General features: G+C 44.1%; 1 protein-coding gene across 1 annotated transcript; it reads right to left on the bottom strand.

Annotated features, from left to right (window-relative positions):
- Nucleotides 1-88: 88 nt before the first annotated feature.
- On the bottom strand, nucleotides 89-3,142 carry LOC125532203. Its single transcript, XM_048696348.1, has 4 exons — nucleotides 2,989-3,142; nucleotides 2,673-2,873; nucleotides 918-2,598; nucleotides 89-796 (listed from the first exon to the last, which is right to left on the bottom strand). The coding sequence occupies exons 2-4, from the start codon at nucleotides 2,858-2,860 to the stop codon at nucleotides 236-238; spliced, it is 2,430 nt and encodes an 809-aa protein (XP_048552305.1). The 5' UTR covers nucleotides 2,861-2,873; nucleotides 2,989-3,142; the 3' UTR covers nucleotides 89-235.
- Between the last annotated feature and the right edge of the window lie 16,807 nt (nucleotides 3,143-19,949).

Raw genomic sequence — 19,949 nt, 5'->3', positions numbered from 1 at the left:
TCTGGAAATGCAAAGCTTTGGACTTGAGGTTTCTGATTAAGATACTGACACAACAGCACAGGACATTTTGTCTCACTGATCAGAAATATAAATACGAAGAGCACTGATAATATTTTTTGACAATGCATATATAATCTCCATACACCAGTGAATAAAATTGGCAATGCATATCTTCATACTACGTCACACAACCAACCCAGTGAATGAATAAAAAGTACCTAAACTTGATGGCAAATCAGCCACTCAAAGATGTAGATGGTGCCATGGCATGCAATTCTTTCGCTTCTCTCACGAGGGACAGTAGGGTACGCCTGCCAAGCTTTGATCCGGTTTCGGAGCTGCTGGCGGAAGAGCAAACCATGGAGTAGTCGAGATCTAGCATCTTCTTGGAAGCGCTAGATAGTACCTCTATCAAGCTCCCAAAGTTGTCTTCTTTGAAGAACCCGCCACTGTAGTATTTCAGCATTGAAATGACCATATTACCGGCCGCCTTGCACACTGACAGGTTTTCGACGGTGGGGCCACTTCTTTTCACTACCATGTCCCTCAGATTATTTAGAAAGCTAGATGCATCCAGCTGAGGACGCAAATCAATGACCGACGACGTGTTGTAGACCGTCCCGCAAAGGCATAACAATGATGAAAGCAAGTTCGATGACATAGTTGAGAGTGTTTCTACTTGGAATCCCTGGGCATCCTTGTTCGGCTCATTGTTTTCTTGTGTGCCATCACATTGGCTCTCTATGTCTTCTCCATTATGTGTTCCGTCTCCACAACAAAGTATTTTTCCAATCACCTGCGACGAGAATAAACTAACACTCTTAATTAGACTAAAATAGGCCCTAAATCAAGTGTGTTTGAAGTAATTAACTAATAAAAGAAAGGCTATTCATCATTTGATGACAAGGACTAATTACCTTGAGGATTGCTTTCTTAAGTTTGTGAAGGTATTCATCATCCTTGGTGTAATGGGTACATAGACACTCAAGAATTTCAGCCGATGCTTGTCTGCACGTCTCGTTTTCTTCATGTAAAAGTACTTGAGTGAGACTATTAATAACATCACCACTTGTTTGTATGATAAGTGTGGCATCACTAATTCCGCCAAGGAAACATATATTTGACAGCGCTTCTCCGGCGTATCCTCTGATGGAGCTGCTATACTCATTATCCTGAGTGAAGATGTTGACTAGCATCCTAACAAAGTCTTCTCCGCAACAACTATACTCAAATGATCCGCTGATTCCAATAGTATCCGTGTACAATCGTGTGAGAATCCAAATGGCTCTTTGCCGCATCTCTTCTTTACACTTATTACAACCAAGAATCCTCGAGAGAGTTCTGATTGCTTCTGTACAGCTTGAGATTTCATGACGTAGCTTGGCCCCAGTTTCTCCTTGAGCACCGCTTAAATGGCTCATCACTTCCATCGATCGGCCTACTACTTCGCACCATGTACCATGATCATCGGTGGTGTGGTCGAGTAGGTCGGAAGTGACAGGTGCCATGATCTTGGAGACCAGATCTCGGGTGTTGCTCATGATTCTGCAATTGTTTTCGTCGGCGGCAAGGTTCCGGAGGATAGACAGGCCTTGTAGCAACAACTCCTTGTAGGCCTTCCCAAGTTCGCCGGCTGGTGAGGGACGCCCACGAGTAACCTGCAGTTTCAGATGCTGCTCGTATCCATCCTTGGATCTGGGATATGGCTCGGCTATACTATATTGTTCAAACGTCCCGATCAAGGAAGATATGTGTTGAATACTCCGAGGAAACTGCTCCAAATTAATGTAGAATGCAAGTCGCTCCACTATCATCGCGGCTTGAATTCTACCCCTTCTGTCATGTAGGCCTCTTGAATCTAGCATCTCTAGCAGTTTCGGCAGTACATTCCGAGAGGATGATGTAGACAAGACAAGATGTTTTATCAGCATGCGCTGCCCATGGACATTGGACCAATCATTCTTGCTCTCCACCATGCATATGGCTGCGTATAGGATCTTTACCCCGGAAATGCTGTCAACAGGTGAATTGGAACCAATCTTGTCTACAGCATATGTGACGAGGTTCCTTCCTTCGGTAAATGTCGGGTCCTTCTCACATCCTCTCCTTGTTTTACGCAAGTAGTTGTAAAGTACTGCTTGAACTTCCGAGTCTTCAGTGGCCATCGAGTCTTCGGTGACCAGAGTCTTAGAAAACTTCTTCTCCGTGAGAGTCAACAGAAACCTATAGCAGAAGAGCACGCCTTGGAGCAGAGCAAGGTAGTACAAGGTCTGCAATGCTGGTGCTAGGTTTGATGCTTTTTCATCTGAGTTGCCCCCGTGATCGTGCTCTATCAGACGCCACAATGAGATCACCCCGGACATAAATATCCCAAGCACATATATAATTGCCAAAGGGCTTAATATTAAGGCCAACACCATTACTTGAACCAACACTAAAAGAATTACCGAGAAAAAGAGAAGAAAAGACAACAAATCTTGGGTGCAACTCTTGCTAGGCGCATCATCGGGTACAATGCCAAATGAAATGGCCGCCAAGAACCCAAGGAGCGCATCCTCCATATAGCCTAGTTTCTCATTCAGAGTAACATCAAAAATCCTGTTGTACATCTTTTTGAATCAGATATGTACATATAAGTGGCAGGACGAAATAAGTGAGAGAGGAGTACTAACCCAGCTGTTTGTACAAGGGTGATGAACGCCGCACACCAAAAGTCCTCCTTATGTAGCTCAGACACGAAACCACCAAGAAGTACAACAGTGGTCCAAGTAAGCACCAGGAAACCCAAGCCACTGATGGCCATGGACAGATAACCCACCCACACGGCGTAGCCATTGATAAGATATTCCTGGTCTCCCATTAATTCCACCCCCCTGAGAGTCAGTCGATCAGGTCAATCCGACGGGCTTTCAGGCGAAGAAGATGGTAGTACTGAAAAACAGAACAAGAAGATGATGAGATGATATGCAGCCAAGGGATTGATCTCACCTGCAAGAAGTGAAGCCGCCCTCGATCAGACTGCTAGCTTCTCGAGAAAGGAGAGGAGATGAGTGGGCCACAAGGACCTAGTTGAAGGGCTCAAGCAAAGGGGATATGCTTATGTTTAATTTTGTGTAAAATCAAAGAAGAGGATTGATTATATATGGACAACCTTTCGTTTCAGCTGGCTGATGACTACTCGTAGTAGCGCTCGGTGGCCACGTGATCCCGCTCCCATCGGACGGCTTTGCAATATCTTATCTGCTAGTTTCATTGACCATCCTTGTTCCACTCATTTGGTCCCATCGGATGAAAGCTGGAGAGATCGTAACCAGGGCCAGCGGACACCTACTGCGACCGGACCTAGCTGTAGAAAAACAATAGGATGCAACACACTTTGATTAATCGTATGCTGCAGCATATGTAGAGTATAAGCAGCGGCCAATATCTCAACCGTATCCTCAATACAAGGAAGAGATCGAGAGGTATGTCGTGCTAGGAAAGAATATCAACAGATTCTAACATGCCTAATGTATACGCAATGCATATATTCAGCCCCCTCCCCCCCACACCCACCCGCAGTCGAAGCGTCGAGTCCTGCGATGCAAATACTGCACCAGAAATCCTCAAAGGTGGACGCCGGCAAGCCTTTTGTCATCATATCCGTGAATTGCTGCGTCGTGGGAACATGAAGAACTCAAACCGTCCCAAGGGCCAGCTGTTCACGAACAAAATAAATATCCAGCTCGATGTGCTTGGTGCGGCGTTGATGGACCAGATTGGCCGAAAGGTAGACTGCAGAGACGTTATCGCAATAAAGAATAGTGACTTTGTCAACGGGATGAGAAAGCTCATGAAGAAGCCGTTGAAGCTATACGTGCACTCAGCCACATCGCAGGCCATGCCACGATACTCCGCCTAATCACTGGATCACGAAACCATGGGTTGTCACTTGGACGATCACGAAATAAGCAATGGTCCGGCGATGGCCGTGGAGCGAAGTCCAGCGATGATGATGTTGATGCCGTCTCGATGACGCCGCTCGCTAAGCGGTCGCCAGAGCTGCAAGAATCCGCACATTTTGTAAATGACATCAGTCGTCCGAAGTGGAATCACATGTTCAATCACAAGTTTATTGCGCACATTCCAAAGTGTCCAAGCTAGCACACTAATCGCCACCCAAAGGGTGGGGCGAGTTCTACACCGGGAATCAATAATTTCCCGGAAGAGATCTGGGAGGTTGTCATGAGCCCAGTTGCCTCCCACTGTCTCTCGAAGGCAGCTCCATAAGAAAATGGCAGCCGTGTGCGAGCGGTAAAACGTCTTACCCTTGTCGAGGGCGACGTGTTCATGTTATATAGCAGGGGAGCCAAAACCCTAGATGGCTTACATGCGGTTTGAGGGAGAGATAAGAGAGAATCTAGGATACATCTTGTGAGAGAAGAAAGGAGGAGATGGTTACAAGAATATCTCAATACAAACTACCTCCTAACCTTATCTCTAATATACCTAACCTTATCTCTAATATGCGCCGCATCTGATGGTGAGCCGGACAGCGGAAGAAAATATGGTTAGTGTCCTCAGGGACACTGCATAGGGGGCAATTACCATACTTAGATTAATCGTATGCCACAATATATATAGAATATAATAGGCGGCCAATATCTCAAACGTATCCTCAATACAAGGAAGGGTATAGGTGGAAGCGTTCCTACTCCTAGAGGAGCCACACATATATATTGATCGTAGGCAGAAAGAGCCTCTGCCGTGGCTTACAAGGTTTTACAGATCGCTAGGAGTTCGGTTGTTACACGAGAGGACAGAGAGAAGAATATCTACGGGAGAGAAATAGAGATAGAGTTAGTTTGAGATTACAGTGTGAAGTTTATCTCTGATTCCAACAAAGGGAACGGGAGATATGGCGTGCTAGGAAAGAATATGAACAAATTCTAACATGCCTACTGTACACGCAATACATATATTCAACCCCCTCCCCCCAACCATCCGCAAATGTAGCATCGTGTCTGGCGATGCAAATACTGGACCGGAAATTCTCAAAGGTGGACATCGACAAGCCTATTGTCATCATATCCGCGGATAGCTGCGTAGTGGGAATGTGAAGAACTCGAACCGTCCCAAGGGCCAGCTATTCGCGAACAAAATGAATATTGAGCTCGATGTGCTTGGTGTGGTGATGATGGACCAGGTTAGTGGAGAGGTAGACTGTATAGATGTTATTGCAATAAACAAGAGTGGCTTTGTGAATGGGATGACAAAGCTCATGAAGAAGCCGTCGAAGCTACGTGCACTTAGCAACGGTGCTGGCCACGCCACGATAGTCCGCCTTAGCGCTGGATCACGAAACCGTGGGATGTCCCTTATACGACCACAAGATAAGCAATAGTTCAAGAAACACACAATATCCAGATGTATAGCGGAGAGTGTCCATACAACCAGCTCAATCATCATCCAAGTAAGCGATGATGTCGATGGAGGGTGATGCCTGCAAGGTGATGCTAGATCCATGTGTCCATGGATGTACCGGAGGGTGATGCCTGCAAGGTGATGCTAGATCCATGTGTCCATGAATGTACCGAAGAATCTGATTCACCATGGAACAATGATCATGGCGAGGAGCATGCTATCTTCTAAACATCATACTGCAACTCAGGATGAGTGAGCGTCAAGTACTGCAAGGCAACAATGATGGACCTGTAGAAGGAGGCATCCGGGAGGAGGCGTTGTCTGGCGTCGTGGGGGCGTCGACGGCGGGCCTGGCAAGGTTGATGTGTCAGTACCTGCTCTGAAGATGTATCAGTGGAAAACGGTGGCGACGACCTATGAGAGTGCGTCGGACCGGTTTGGGCCGCAAACCCAGTATGTGGCTTAGTTAGGGCCTCCGGTTTTAGATGTTAGGCATTTTTGCGATCTTTGTTTGGTATTAGGCTCGGACTATTGGCACCTCTTCATCAAGTGGATAGGATTAGCACCAAATATTGCTAAGATGGTGGCTTCAGACTACCCGATGTACTATTTTATAAGGTCTTTGTAAATAATTAATAAAATTGATGCATGCGTCTTCCAGATGTAGAGGCCGAGGCTCATCCTCCTTTAAAAAAAATCTCTTTAAACTTGAAGCTTACATATAAGTTAAACAAAATATAGGAAAATGAAATCGAGTTATTGACATATTCCACATATATGATTATTCTAATTTCAGGAAATTTTGGAACCAGATATTTTTGTTTCAACTGATAGAATTGTTGTGCTTTTCAGTACAATTCTTAGCCTATCACTGATGCACCATGCAGTTTGATTTTTTTAAGAACAAAATTCGGTTAACCATTTGAGAATGGAATCAATTACAGTACCCATTAATTTCCAGGAAAAATATGGTTTGGAATAAAAAAATAGACAGCTTAACACTAGGAACCAGAGTATTTAAGTTATAGATTTGACAATCACATTTAAGAATGTCAAATGAACATGCACAGTGGTGTTTAAGTTATACTCCCTCCGATCCTTTTTAGTTCGTATATAAGATTTGTCTGAAGTCAAGCCTCAGAATTTTTGACCAACATTATAAAAGAAGATATCAACATTCACAATGTGAAATCGACATCATTAGATGCGTCATGACTTTAATTTTCATATCGTATAACTTTAGTATTGTATATGTTGATATTTTTTCATATAAATATGGTCAAACTTTGCGATGTTTGACTTCAAACAATTCTTATATGCAGAGTAAAAAAGACTGGAGGGAGTAGTTTTAAATAGTCCGCTATAGCAGGGCTATAGCGGTTTGAGCAGGTGCCACTAAATGGTAAGCCCGCTAAACATACGAAATAGTCGGCTATAGCTGATTTGGAGGGTCACCGCTATTTGGCCTAGCCCGCTATTTAAAACATTTTTAACACGTAACAACCCAGACAAAAACTGAAGATCTTAAGACCTTAGATTGGCAAATGCTGGAAGCAAGAGGATTTGAGTTGTCGATCCGCAATGACATTTCAGAATGGCAAATGAGGATGCACAGTAGTGTTGGGCAAGCAACTAAAAATAGAAAAGGCGAATAGGTTAAGTGTTTAGTTACCTTGCATACCTCCTTGAAGCGGCGTGTGAGACTGCAACCTGAGAATGATGATGCAAATTATCCTTGCACCCGAACCAGAAGAAGAGAACGTATGGTTTAAGTAGAATTACAGTAAAAGTACACCGAGTCGAGCAGTGCCGGTCCCCGAGTTTCGAAGGCCCCAGGGCGAATTCAATGAATGGGCCCAACGGCGGCAATGGAGGAATTTTCTAATTTCATATATTGATAGATAAATTCTTGCAAAGCTATAGTAAAGAATGATATTTTTTCCTGGTGTAACATAGGATGAAGTGTCTTAGTTCAAGTCTAAATCAAATTTCATAGAACTTACATACATATATTGGAAAAAAGAACTGACATGCTAACTAACCTCCAAGTCTACAATAATCATGAGATCCAATTAACTTATTTGTTCGTTTCCTCTTTCTTCTTTTTATCAGAACCACATAAAATATTATTTGGGCAACATGTCTTCAAGAAAAAGAGCAAAGTCAGCTAAACGTTGCAGTAAAATTAGTGAAATCCCATGCTCTTTAGCTATCGAAATCTAATCTTCAAGGACACCTTGAGTCGAGGGCCAAGTTGGCAAGACTAATGACCAAACTCTACTATTGTAAGAAGAAGAACATAAATTTATCAAAGTGTAAGATTGAGGGCTAAGAGAAATTCGTTAGAGATTTATCTCTACTATTCCTTGCGGATGCCCTAGTATCTGGCAGCCGCTACCGTAGAGAATCAGTCGCTCGATCGACCAATATATGTGAGCGTACGACAACATACCATTTTTTCTGAGGGGTTACAATTTTTTTTTGAGAGGGCGCTGGCGTGCAAATAGGAGGAGGCAAAGAGCCGCTCGCCCTGTGCAGCCGTGCTCAATTCTAGCCAGTAGTCGTGCGTTTAGGCATCTTAGCAGTTGGGCTTTTGTTAGATGATGGGCCTCCCCTGCGTATAGGTTTTTTCTTCCATAGGCTGCAGCACTAAGGTCGGGGCCCCTAGTTTGGCTGGGCCCCGGACCGTCGCCCCTGCTGCCCTGGCCCAGGGCCGGCCCTGGAGTCGAGTCGAACTGTCTACTCGCCTGACTAGTTTGCCAACAAATTAAAAGAGGAGAGTCTAAGTGGTTGTTTGACTAGTTTGGCTTGACACATCGTTTACTGACCCAGAACAGAACATGGGTTTATTCTATAGTTTTAAATAGCATGCTAAGTCTCTTAGTGGGGGACTTCTTCTAAGCTTGTTTTTAAAAATGTTTGTTTATTTGTTTGGACCAATGTGTCTTAGCACAAGACCTTTTATAAGCAAGCTCGGCGAAACCAATCGAATTTAACCTACTTAGCAGGAATTGGTTGTGGCGCACCCGCCATGTTTTCCACGGCAGGGTATGTTGGGATCATGATTTTCAATTTTAGTTTCAGAAAATTTCAGCACCAACCAAATCAGCGAATTTTTCAGTTTGCCTTTCAGCAAATGACCGAAATATTCACTTCAGATCATTTGAAAATTTGAAAAATATTTGAACTCATGTGCTGTACTGAAATTGCTGAAATATTTTGACTGAAACGTAATTGTTGTGGAATTGTCACGGCAGATGTCCTAGCAAAAGGACTTAGTCGTAGGGCCATCGCAACTAGGAAGCTTAAAGGGGTTAATCGGGACAAAGGACACGAGATGTTTTATACTAGTTCGGCCCCTTACGATGAAGGTAAAAATCCACGTCTAGTTGTGTTGGAATTGCTGGGGTTTCGATCACCAAGAGGCTAATCCGCCGGCTTGGTTATCGATCTCTTGTTTCTTGCCCTAAGCCGCCACCGGGTCGTCCCCCTTATATACACGGGTTGACGCCTGGCGGCCTACAGAGTCTCGGCCGGCTCATAAAACGTATCTAGCTCGGTGACTTCTTTACATGCCTTTCTTTACAAGTCTTTCCTTACACACGGCGGTTTACAATATTGAGCCTTAAGCCGCCTCTGGGCTTAGGCCTTCTACAAGTCTTAATAACTATTACCTTGAATATTACTAGGCTCCTTTTGTAACCCGCCGTTGGGGCTGACCCGGCCCCTCCTGGGCGGGTCTTTACCGGTTAGCTATTATTTCCAACATTAGGCCCCAGGTTGACTTTGAACTTTGTTCTTTGTCAATCTTTAATACTTAGACGAAATCCATCTTTCTCTCTTCGCAGAAATTTTTGTAACCCGCCATGACGTCATCTCTTGAAAATATGAAAAAACTACCATGGTGTCATCTCTTAACGGATCTTTATCCTTTAATGCCTTCCGAAAATCGAGGCGTCCATTTAGTTGGATAGCCATTATTCGGGTCTTCCTCGATTTTTGCGCCCGCCTGTTTGCTTACCCCCTTATAAATAGGCACGACCTGGTCTTTCTCATCCTTCCTTCTTCTTCGTCTCCTTCCTCTCGCAACTCCCGCCGCTGCTCAAGCTCCGTCGCCGTCAGAGAGCACCTCACCTCCGTCGACCTTGGCCGCTGCATCAACCGGAATCAGTCCAGAGAACGGCGGCGACTCTCCGTGGAAGATTTGTGGCTGTAAGCATTTCCTTTCTTGCTCCTCAGATCTGCATTAGGGCTTTCTAGGTTTCTGCGTGTTCTTCATAATTCATCACAGTTTCTTCATAGTTCTTCCACTGCAGCCTCTTCTTGATCCAAAAAGAGATATATACTTGTGCGGTAGTTGTTTTGTGCCTACTCTTGATACTAGTAGATCCCTTTTCCTGGTATAAAGGCCTCATAAGGTATCACGAACTCATTTGTGCTAGACTTTTAGGTCTAGAATATTTTCCATTTTGAAGAGCCATTTGATCCAAAATAATATCAAGCAATTAGGAAACTTGTTTGTCTCAACACTTAGCCGAATCTGTTTCTGGCATTTCTCGAATATCCGTAGTCATGGCGGCTTATTGCGCCGGCTTACTTTTCCTTATATCACATTAGCCCTTACTTAAGTCGCCATTACTTATTTACGTCATCATTTAACTATTAATTTTACCATTGAATTGAGCCGACACGTTACTTTCTTTTCAGTTCATCCTTTGATCATCATGCCGTCGAAAGCACCGACTATCTGCAACCGGGTCCCTTCCACAGTAACTGAGGACAATCTGAAGGAATTCTTTGCCATAGGTTTTTTTGCCAGGGATGAATGTTATGTCTTACCGTGCACCTGACCCGGACGAGGAACGGCCCAATCGAAAAGATGGTGAGGTTATTGTATTTTCTGACCACATGAACCGTGGCTTTTCCTCACCCGGCTCAAAGTTCTTCAGAGATGTCCTCCATTTTTTCAAACTCCACCCTCAAGATATCGGGCCCAACTCCATATCCAATATCTGCAACTTTCAAGTTCTCTGTGAGGTGTACCTTCAAGAAGAACCGACTGTGGAACTCTTTAGAGAGTATTTTTATCTGAACCGCCAGAAAGAGTGCACCAATGGCCCTAGTTTGGAACTTGGAGGCATCTCAATTCAGCGTCGACAGGGCGTCGTCTTCCCCCTAATAGTCTTGCCGAGTCATCCCAAAGACTGGAATCAGACTTGGTTCTATTGTCAAGACACTTCACCAGCAAATGAAAAGCCACTGCCGGGTTATCGCGCAGAGCGTCTTGACTCCAAGTTTGCACTCCCTGACAAACTCACTGCCACCGAACGCAAGAAGCTGATTCCATCAATTAAAAGGATTAACGCTTTATTGGGGAACGGCTTAACCGGAGTTGACTTGACCCGTTGCTGGGTTGCGTGGCGGGTCATCCCTCTAAGCCGCCGATCCAAATTGATGTATGAATATGGTGGAGTCCTAGACGACTCTCTTCGTCATAGCTCCGTTCAATTAACTGAAGAAGATATTGTTTCAATGTCAACCCTTCTGGTGAATGACAAATATGAAGACTGCAGTAAAGTCGGGTTAAACCCCTTCTGCAAACTTAACCCGGCGCCAGAGGTAAAGAACCTCTGATCTCTTTCTCTTTGTATTTTTCTCAGCCGTTTTAAATACCTGCATGACCTTTCATCTTGTTTATTTGTTTATAGGCCAAATCTGATTTCTGGAAAGCCAAATATGACCACGAAGCCGCCAAGAAAGCTGGAGCCGCCGCCATAACCGCCAAGAAGACGACCCGGAAGTCTAAGAAGAAGAAGAAGAAGAGCACCACTGAAGACCTGTTAAAGCTTGACGATGATACTTTTGAGTCGGAGGTAGCCCTTGACTCCCTTGGCCAGTTTTTTAATAACCTTATTAACACTGATCATTGCCAGGATGACTGTTGGGGAACGTAGTAATTTCAAAAATTTACCTACGCACACACAAGATCATGGTGATGCATAGCAACGAGAGGGGGAGAGTGTGATCTACGTACCCTTGTAGATCGACAACGGAAGCGTTTGGTTGATGTAGTCGTACGTCTCCACGGCCCGACCGATCAAGCACCGAAACTACGGCACCTCCGAGTTCTAGCACACGTTCAGCTCGATGACGATCCCCGGGCTCCGATCCAGCAAAGTGTCGGGGAGGAGTTCCGTCAGCACGACGGCGTGGTGACGATCTTGATGTTCTACCGTCGCAGGGCTTCGCCTAAGCACCGCTACAATATGATCGAGGTGGACTATGGTGGAAGGGGGCACCGCACACGGCTAAGGAACGATCACGAAGATCAACTTGTGTGTCTAGGTGCCCCCTTGCCTCCGTATATAAAGGATCCAAGGGGGGGTGCGGCGGCCTAGAGGAGGGCACAGGAGGAGTCCTACTCCTACTGGGAGTAGAAGGAGAGAAGGAAAGGGGGGGCGCCGCCCCTCCCTCCTTGTCCAATTCGGACTAGGGGGAGAGGGGGCGCGCGGCCTGCCCTGGCAGCCCCTTCCTCTTCTCCACTTTAGGCCCATGAGGCCCATTAACCCCCCGGGGGGTTCCGGTAACCCCCCGGTGCTCCGGTTTATCCGAAACTTCTCCGGAACGCTTCCGGTGTCCGAATATAGTCGTCCAATATATCAATCTTTATGTCTCGACCATTTCGAGACTCCTCGTCATGTCCGTGATCACATCCGGGACTCCGAACTAACTTCGGTACATCAAAATGCATAAACTCATAATAACTGTCATCGTAACGTTAAGCGTGCGGACCCTACGGTTCGAGAACAATGTAGACATGACTGAGACAAATCTCCGGTCAATAACCAATAGCGGGACCTGGATGCCCATATTGGCTCCTACATATTCTACGAAGATCTTTATCGGTCAGACCGCATAACAACATACGTTGTTCCCTTTGTCATCGGTATGTTACTTGCCCGAGATTCGATCGTCGGTATCCAATACCTAGTTCAATCTCGTTACCGGCAAGTCTCTTTACTCGTTCCGTAATACATCATCTGCAACTAACTCATTAGTTGTAATGCTTGCAAGGCTTATGTGATGTGCATTACCGAGAGGGCCCAGAGATACCTCTCCGACAATCGGAGTGACAAATCCTAATCTCGAAATACGCCAACCCAACATCTACCTTTGGAGACACCTGTAGAGCACCTTTATAATCACCCATTTACGTTGTGACGTTTGGTAGCACACAAAGTGTTCCTCCGGCAAACGGGAGTTGCATAATCTCATAGTCATAGGAACATGTATAAGTCATGAAGAAAGCAATAGCAACATACTAAACGATCGGGTGCTAAGCTAATGGAATGGGTCATGTCAATCAGATCATTCACCTAATGATGTGATCCCGTTAATCAAATAACAACTCTTTGTTATGGTTAGGGAAACATAACCATCTTTGATTAACGAGCTAGTCAAGTAGAGGCATACTAGTGACACTCTGTTTGTCTATGTATTCACACATGTATTGTGTTTCCGGTTAATACAATTCTAGCATGAATAATAAACATTTATCATGATATAAGGAAATAAATAATAACTTTATTATTGCCTCTAGGGCATATTTCCTTCAGTCTCCCACTTGCACTAGAGTCAATAATCTAGATCACATCACCATGTGATTAACATCGATAGTTCACATCATCATGTGATTAACACCCACAGTTCACATCGCCATGTGACCAACACCCAAAGGGTTTACTAGATTCAGTAATCTAGTTCACATCACTATGTGATTAACACCCAAAGAGTACTAAGGTGTGATCATGTTTTGCTTGTGAGAGAATCTTAGTCAACGGGTCTGCCACATTCAGATCCGCATGCATTTTGCAAATTTCTATGTCAACAATGCTTTGCATGGATCTACTCTAGCTAATTGCTCCCACTTTCAATATGTATCCAGATTGAGACTTAGAGTCATCTGGATCAGTGTCAAAAACTTGCATCGACGTAAACCTTTACGACGAACCTTTTGTCACCTCCATAATCGAGAAACATGTCCTTATTCCAGTAAGGGTAATTTTGACCGTTGTCCATTGATCTATTCCTAGATCACTATTGTACTCCCTCGTTTAACACAGTGTAGGGTATACAATAGATCTGGTACACAGCATGGCATACTTTATAGAACCTATGGCTGAGGCATAGGGAATGACTTTCATTCTCTTTCTATCTTCTGCCGTGGTCGGGCTTTGAGTCTTACTCAATTTCACACCTTGTAACACAGGCAAGAACTCTTTCTTTGACTGTTCCATTTTGAACTACGTCAAAATCTTGTCAAGGTATGTACTTATTGAAAAAACTTATCAAGCGTCTTGATCTATCTCTATAGATCTTGATGCTCAATATGTAAGCAGCTTCACCGAAGTCTTTCTTTGAAAAACTCCTTTCAAACACTCCTTTATGCTTTACAGAATAATTCTACATTATTTCCGATCAACAATATGTCATTCACATATACTTATCAGAAACGCCGTAGTGCTCCCACTCACTTTCTTGTAAATACAGGCTTCACCGCAAGTCTGTATAAAACTATATGCTTTGATCAACTCATCAAAGCGTATATTCCGACTCCGAGATGCTTGCACCAGTCCACAGATGGATCGCTGGAGCTTGCACATTTTGTTAGCACCTTTCGGATTGACAAAACCTTCTAGTTGCATCGTATACAACTCTTCTTTAATAAATCCATTAAGGAATTCAGTTTTGTTTATCCATTTGCCAGATTTCATAAAATGCGGCAATTGCTAACATGATTCGGACAGACTTAAGCATATATACGAGTGAGAATCTCTCATCGTAGTCAACACCTTGAACTTGTCGAAAACCTTTTTGCGACAATTCTAGCTTTGTAGATAATAACACTACTATCAGCGTCCGTCTTCCTCTTGAAGATCCATTTATTTTTATGGCTTGCCGATCATCGGGCAAATCCATCAAAGTCCATACTTTGTTCTCATACATGGATCATCTCTCAGATCTCACGGCCTCAAACCATTTCGCGGAATCTGGGCTCATCATCGCTTCCTCATAGTTCGCAAGTTCGTCATGGTCTAGTAACATGACTTCCAGAACAGGATTACCGTACCACTCTGGTGCGGATCTTACTCTGGTTTACCTACGAGATTCGGTAGTAACTTGATCTGAAGTTACATGATCATCATCATCAGCTTCCTCACTAATTGGTGTAGTAGTCACAAGAACAGATTTCTGTGATGAACTACTTCCCAATAAGGGAGAAGGTACAATTACCTTATCAAGTTTTCTACTTTCCTCCCACTCACTTCTTTCGAGAGAAACTCCTTCTCTAGAAAGTTTCCGAATTTAGCAACAAAAGTCTTGCCTTCGGACCTGTGATAGAAGGTGTATCCAATAGTTTCCTTTGGACATCCTATGAAGACACATTTCTCTGATTTGGGTTTGAGCTTATCAGGTTGAAACTTTTTCACATAAGCATTGCAACCTCAAACTCTAAGAAACGACAACTTAGGTTTCTTGCCAAACCATAGTTCATACGGTGTCGTCTCAACGGATTTAGATGGTGCGCTATTTAACGTGAATGCAACTGTCTCTAATGCATAACCCCAAAACGATAGTGGTAGATCGGTAAGAGACATCATAGATCGCACCATATCTAATAAAGTACGGTTATGACGTTCGGACACACCATTACATTGTGGTGTTCCAGGTGGCGTAAGTAGTGAAACTATTCACATTGTTTTTTAACTGAAGGCCAAACTCGTAACTCAAATACTCTTCTCTACGATCAGATCGTAGAAACTTTATTTTCTTGTTACGATAATTTTTCACTTCACTCTGAAATTCTTTGAACTTTTCAAATGTTTTAGACTTATGTTTCATCAAGTAGATATACTCATATCTGCTCAAATCATCTGTGAAGATCAGAAAATAATGATACCTGTCGCGAGCCTCAATATTCATCGGACCACATACATCAGTATGTATGATTTCCAACAAATCTGTTGCTCGCTCCATTGTTCCGAAGAAGGGAGTCTTAGTCATCTTGCCCATGAGGCATGGTTCGCAAGCATCAACTGATTCATAATCAAGTGATTCCAAAAGCCCATCAGCATGGAGTTTCTTCATGCACTTTACACGAATATGACCTAAACGGCAGTGCCACAAATAAGTTGCACTATCATTATTAACTTTGCATCTTTTGGTTTCAATATTATGATTATGTGTATCACTTCGATCGAGATCCAACGAACTATTTTCATTGGGTGTGTAACCATATAAGGTTTTATTCATGTAAACAGAACAACAATTTATTCTCTTACTTAAATGAATAACCGTATTACAATAAACATGATCAAATCATATTCATGCTGAACGCAAACACCAAATAACACTTATTTAGGTTCAACACTAATCCCGAAATTATAGGGAGTGTGCGATGATGATCATATCAATCTTGGAACCACTTCCAACACACATCATCACTTCACCCTTAACTAGTCGCTGTTTATTCTGCAACTCCCGTTTCGAGTTACTAATCTTAGCAACTGAACTAGTATCAAATACTGAGGGGTTGCTATAAACACTAGTAAAGTACACATCAATAAGATGTATATCAAATATACTTATGTTCACTTTGCCATCCTTCTTATCCGCCAATCACTTGGGGTAGTTCCGCTTCTAGTCACCAGTCCCTTTGCAGTAGAAGCACTTAGTCTCAGGCTTAGGACTAGACTTGGGCTTCTTCACTTGAGCAGCAACTTGCTTGCCGTTCTTCTTGAAGTTCCCCTTCTTCCCTTTGCCCTTTTCTTGAAACTAGTGGTCTTGTTAACCATCAATACTTGATGTTTTTCTTGATTTCTACCTTCGTCGATTTCAGCATACGAAGAGCTTGGGAATTACTTTTGTCATCCCTTGCATATTATAGTTCATCACGAAGTTCTACTAACTTGGTGATGGTGACTAGAGAATTCTGTCAATCACTATTTTATCTGGAAGATTAACTCCCACTTGATTCAAGCGATTGTAGTACCCAGACAATCTGAGCACATGCTCACTAGTTGAGCGATTCTCCTCCATCTTTTAGCTATAGAACTTGTTGGAGACTTCATATCTCTCAACTCGGGTATTTGCTTGAAATATTAACTTCAACTCCTGGAACATCTCATATGGTCCATGACGTTCAAAACGTCTTTGAAGTCCCGATTCTAAGCTGTTAAGCATGGTGCACTAAACTATCAAGTAGTCATCATATTGAGCTAGCCAAACGTTCATAATGTCTGCATCTGCTCCTGCAATAGGCCCGTCACCTAGCGGTGCATCAAGGACATAATTCTTCTGTGCAGCAATGAGGATAAACCTCAGATCACGGATCCAATCCGCATCATTGCTACTAACATCTTTCAACACAATTTTCTCTAGGAACATATCAAAATAAACATATGAAAGCAACAACGCGAGCTATTGATCCACAACATAGATATGCTAATACTACCAGGACTAAGTTCATGATAAATTAAAGTTCAACTAATCATATTACTTAAGAACTCCCACTTAGATAGACATCCCTCTAATCCTCTAAGTGATCACGTGATCCAAATCAACTAAACCATGTCCGATCATCACGTGAGATGGAGTAGTTTCATTGGTGAACATCACTATGTTGATCATATCTACTATATGATTCACGCTCGACCTTTCGGTCTCCGTGTTCCGAGGCCATATCTGTATATGCTTGGCTCGTCAAGTATAACCTGAGTATTCCGCGTGTGCAACTGTTTTGCACCCGTTGTATTTGAACGTAGAGCCTATCACACCCGATCATCACGTGGTGTCTCAGCACGAAGAACTTTCGCAATGGTGCATACTCAGGGAGAACACTTCTTGATAATTAGTGAGAGATCATCTTATAATGCTACCGTCAATCAAAGCAAGATAAGATGCATAAAAGATAAACATCACATGCAATCAATATAAGTGATATGATATGGCCATCATCATCTTGTGCTTGTGATCTCCATCTTCAAAGCACCATCGTGATCACCATCGTCACCGGCGCGACACCTTGATCTCCATCGTAGCATCGTTGTCGTCTTTCCAATCTTATGCTTCTACGACTATCGCTACCGCTTAGTGATAAAGTAAAGCATTACAGCGCGATTGCATTGCATACAATAAAGCGACAACCATATGGCTCCTGCCAGTTGCCGATAACTCGGTTACAAAACATGATCATCTCATACAATAAAATTTAGCATCATGTCTTGACCATATCACATCACAACATGCCCTGCAAAAACATGTTAGACGTCCTCTACTTTGTTGTTGCAAGTTTTACGTGGCTGCTACGGGCTTAAGCAAGAACCAATCTTACCTACGCATCAAAACCACAACGATAGTTTGTCAAGTTGGTGCTGTTTTAACCTTCGCAAGGACCGGGCGTTGCCACACTCGGTTCAACTAAAGTTGGAGAAACTGTCACCCGCAAGCCACCTCTGTGCAAAGCACGTCGGGAGAAAAGGTCTCGCGTAAGCGTACGCGTAATGTTGGTCCGGGCCGCTTCGTCCAACAATACCGCCGAACCAAAGTATGACATGCTGGTAAGAAGTATGACCTATATCGCCCACAACTCACTTGTGTTCTACTCGTGCATATAACATCAACATATAAAACCTAGGCTCGGATGCCACTGTTGGGGAACGTAGTAATTTCAAAAGTTTACCTACGCACACACAATATCATGGTGATGCATAGCAACGAGAGGGGGAGAGTGTGATCTACGTACCCTTGTAGATCGACAACGGAAGCGTTTGGTTGATGTAGTCGTACGTCTCCACGGCGCGACCGATCAAGCACCGAAACTACGGCACCTCCGAGTTCTAGCACACGTTCAGCTCGATGACGATCCCCGGGCTCCGATCCAGCAAAGTGTCGGGGAGGAGTTCCGTCAGCACGACGGCGTGGTGACGATCTTGATGTTCTACCTGTTGGAAATATGCCCTAGAGGCAATAATAAATTAGTTATAAATATATTTCCTTGTTCATGATAATCATTTATTATCCATACTAGAATTGTATTGATAGGAAACTCAGATACATGTGTGGATAAATAGACAACACCATGTCCCTAGTAAGCCTCTAGTTGACTAGCTCGTTGATCAATAGATGGTTACGGTTTCCTGACCATGGACATTGGATGTCATTGATAACGGGATCACATCATTAGGAGAATGATGTGATGGACAAAGACCCAATCCTAAGCCTAGCACAAGATCATGTAGTTCGTATGCTAAAGCTTTTCTAATGTCAAGTATCATTTCCTTAGACCATGAGATTGTGCAACTCCTGGATACCGTAGGAGTGCTTTGGGTGTGCCAAACGTCACAACGTAACTGGGTGGCTATAAAGGTACACTACGGGTATCTCTGAAAGTGTCTGTTGGGTTGGCACGAATCGAGACTGGGATTTGTCACTCCGTGTAAACGGAGAGGTATCTCTGGGCCCACTCGGTAGGACATCATCATAATGTGCATAATGTGATCAAGGAGTTGATCACGGGATGATGTGTTACGGAACGAGTAAAGAGACTTGCCGGTAACGAGATTGAACAAGGTATCGGGATACCGACGATCGAATCTCGGGCAAGTGTCGTACCGATAGACAAAGGGAATTGTATACGGGATTGATTAAGTCCTTGACATCGTGGTTCATCCGATGAGATCATCGTGGAACATGTGGGAGCCAACATGGGTATCCAGATCCCGCTGTTGGTTATTGACCGGAGAGTCATCTCGGTCATGTCTGCATGTCTCCCGAACCCGTAGGGTCTACACACTTAAGGTTCGGTGACGCTAGGGTTATAGAGATATTAGTATGCGGTAACCCGAAAGTTGTTCGGATTCCCGGATGAGATCCCGGACGTCACGAGGAGTTCCGGAATGGTCCGGAGGTAAAGAATTATATATAGGAAGTGCTATTTCGGCCATCGGGACAAGTTTCGGGGTCACCGGTATTGTACCGGGACCACCGGAAGGGTCCCGGGGGTCCACCGGGTGGGGCCACCTGCCCCGGGGGGGCCACATGGGCTGTAGGGGGTGTGCCTTGGCCTATATATAGTGGGGGAAGGGAGGGCAACCAAACCTAAGCCCTGGCGCCTCCCTCTCCCTCCCATGACACATCTCCCTCCTCCTGCAGCGCTTGGCGAAGCCCTGTTGGAATCCCGCTACTTCCACCACCACGCCGTCGTGCTGCTGGATCTCCATCAACCTCTCCTTCCCCCTTGCTGGATCAAGAAGGAGGAGACGTTGCTGCTCCGTACGTGTGTTGAACGCAGAGGTGCCGTCCGTTCGGCGCTAGGATCATCGTGATTTGGATCACGACGAGTACGACTCCGTCAACCCCGTTCTCTTGAACGCTTCCGCGCGCGATCTACAAGGGTATGTAGATCCACTCCTCCCTCGTTGCTAGATGACTCCATAGATAGATCTTGGTGACACGTAGGAAAATTATGAATTTATGCTACGTTA

The sequence above is a fragment of the Triticum urartu genome, chromosome 1 (assembly GCF_003073215.2).
Source record: "Triticum urartu cultivar G1812 chromosome 1, Tu2.1, whole genome shotgun sequence".
Taxonomy (NCBI): domain Eukaryota; kingdom Viridiplantae; phylum Streptophyta; class Magnoliopsida; order Poales; family Poaceae; genus Triticum; species Triticum urartu.
This window is presented reverse-complemented; position numbering and strand designations above follow the sequence as displayed.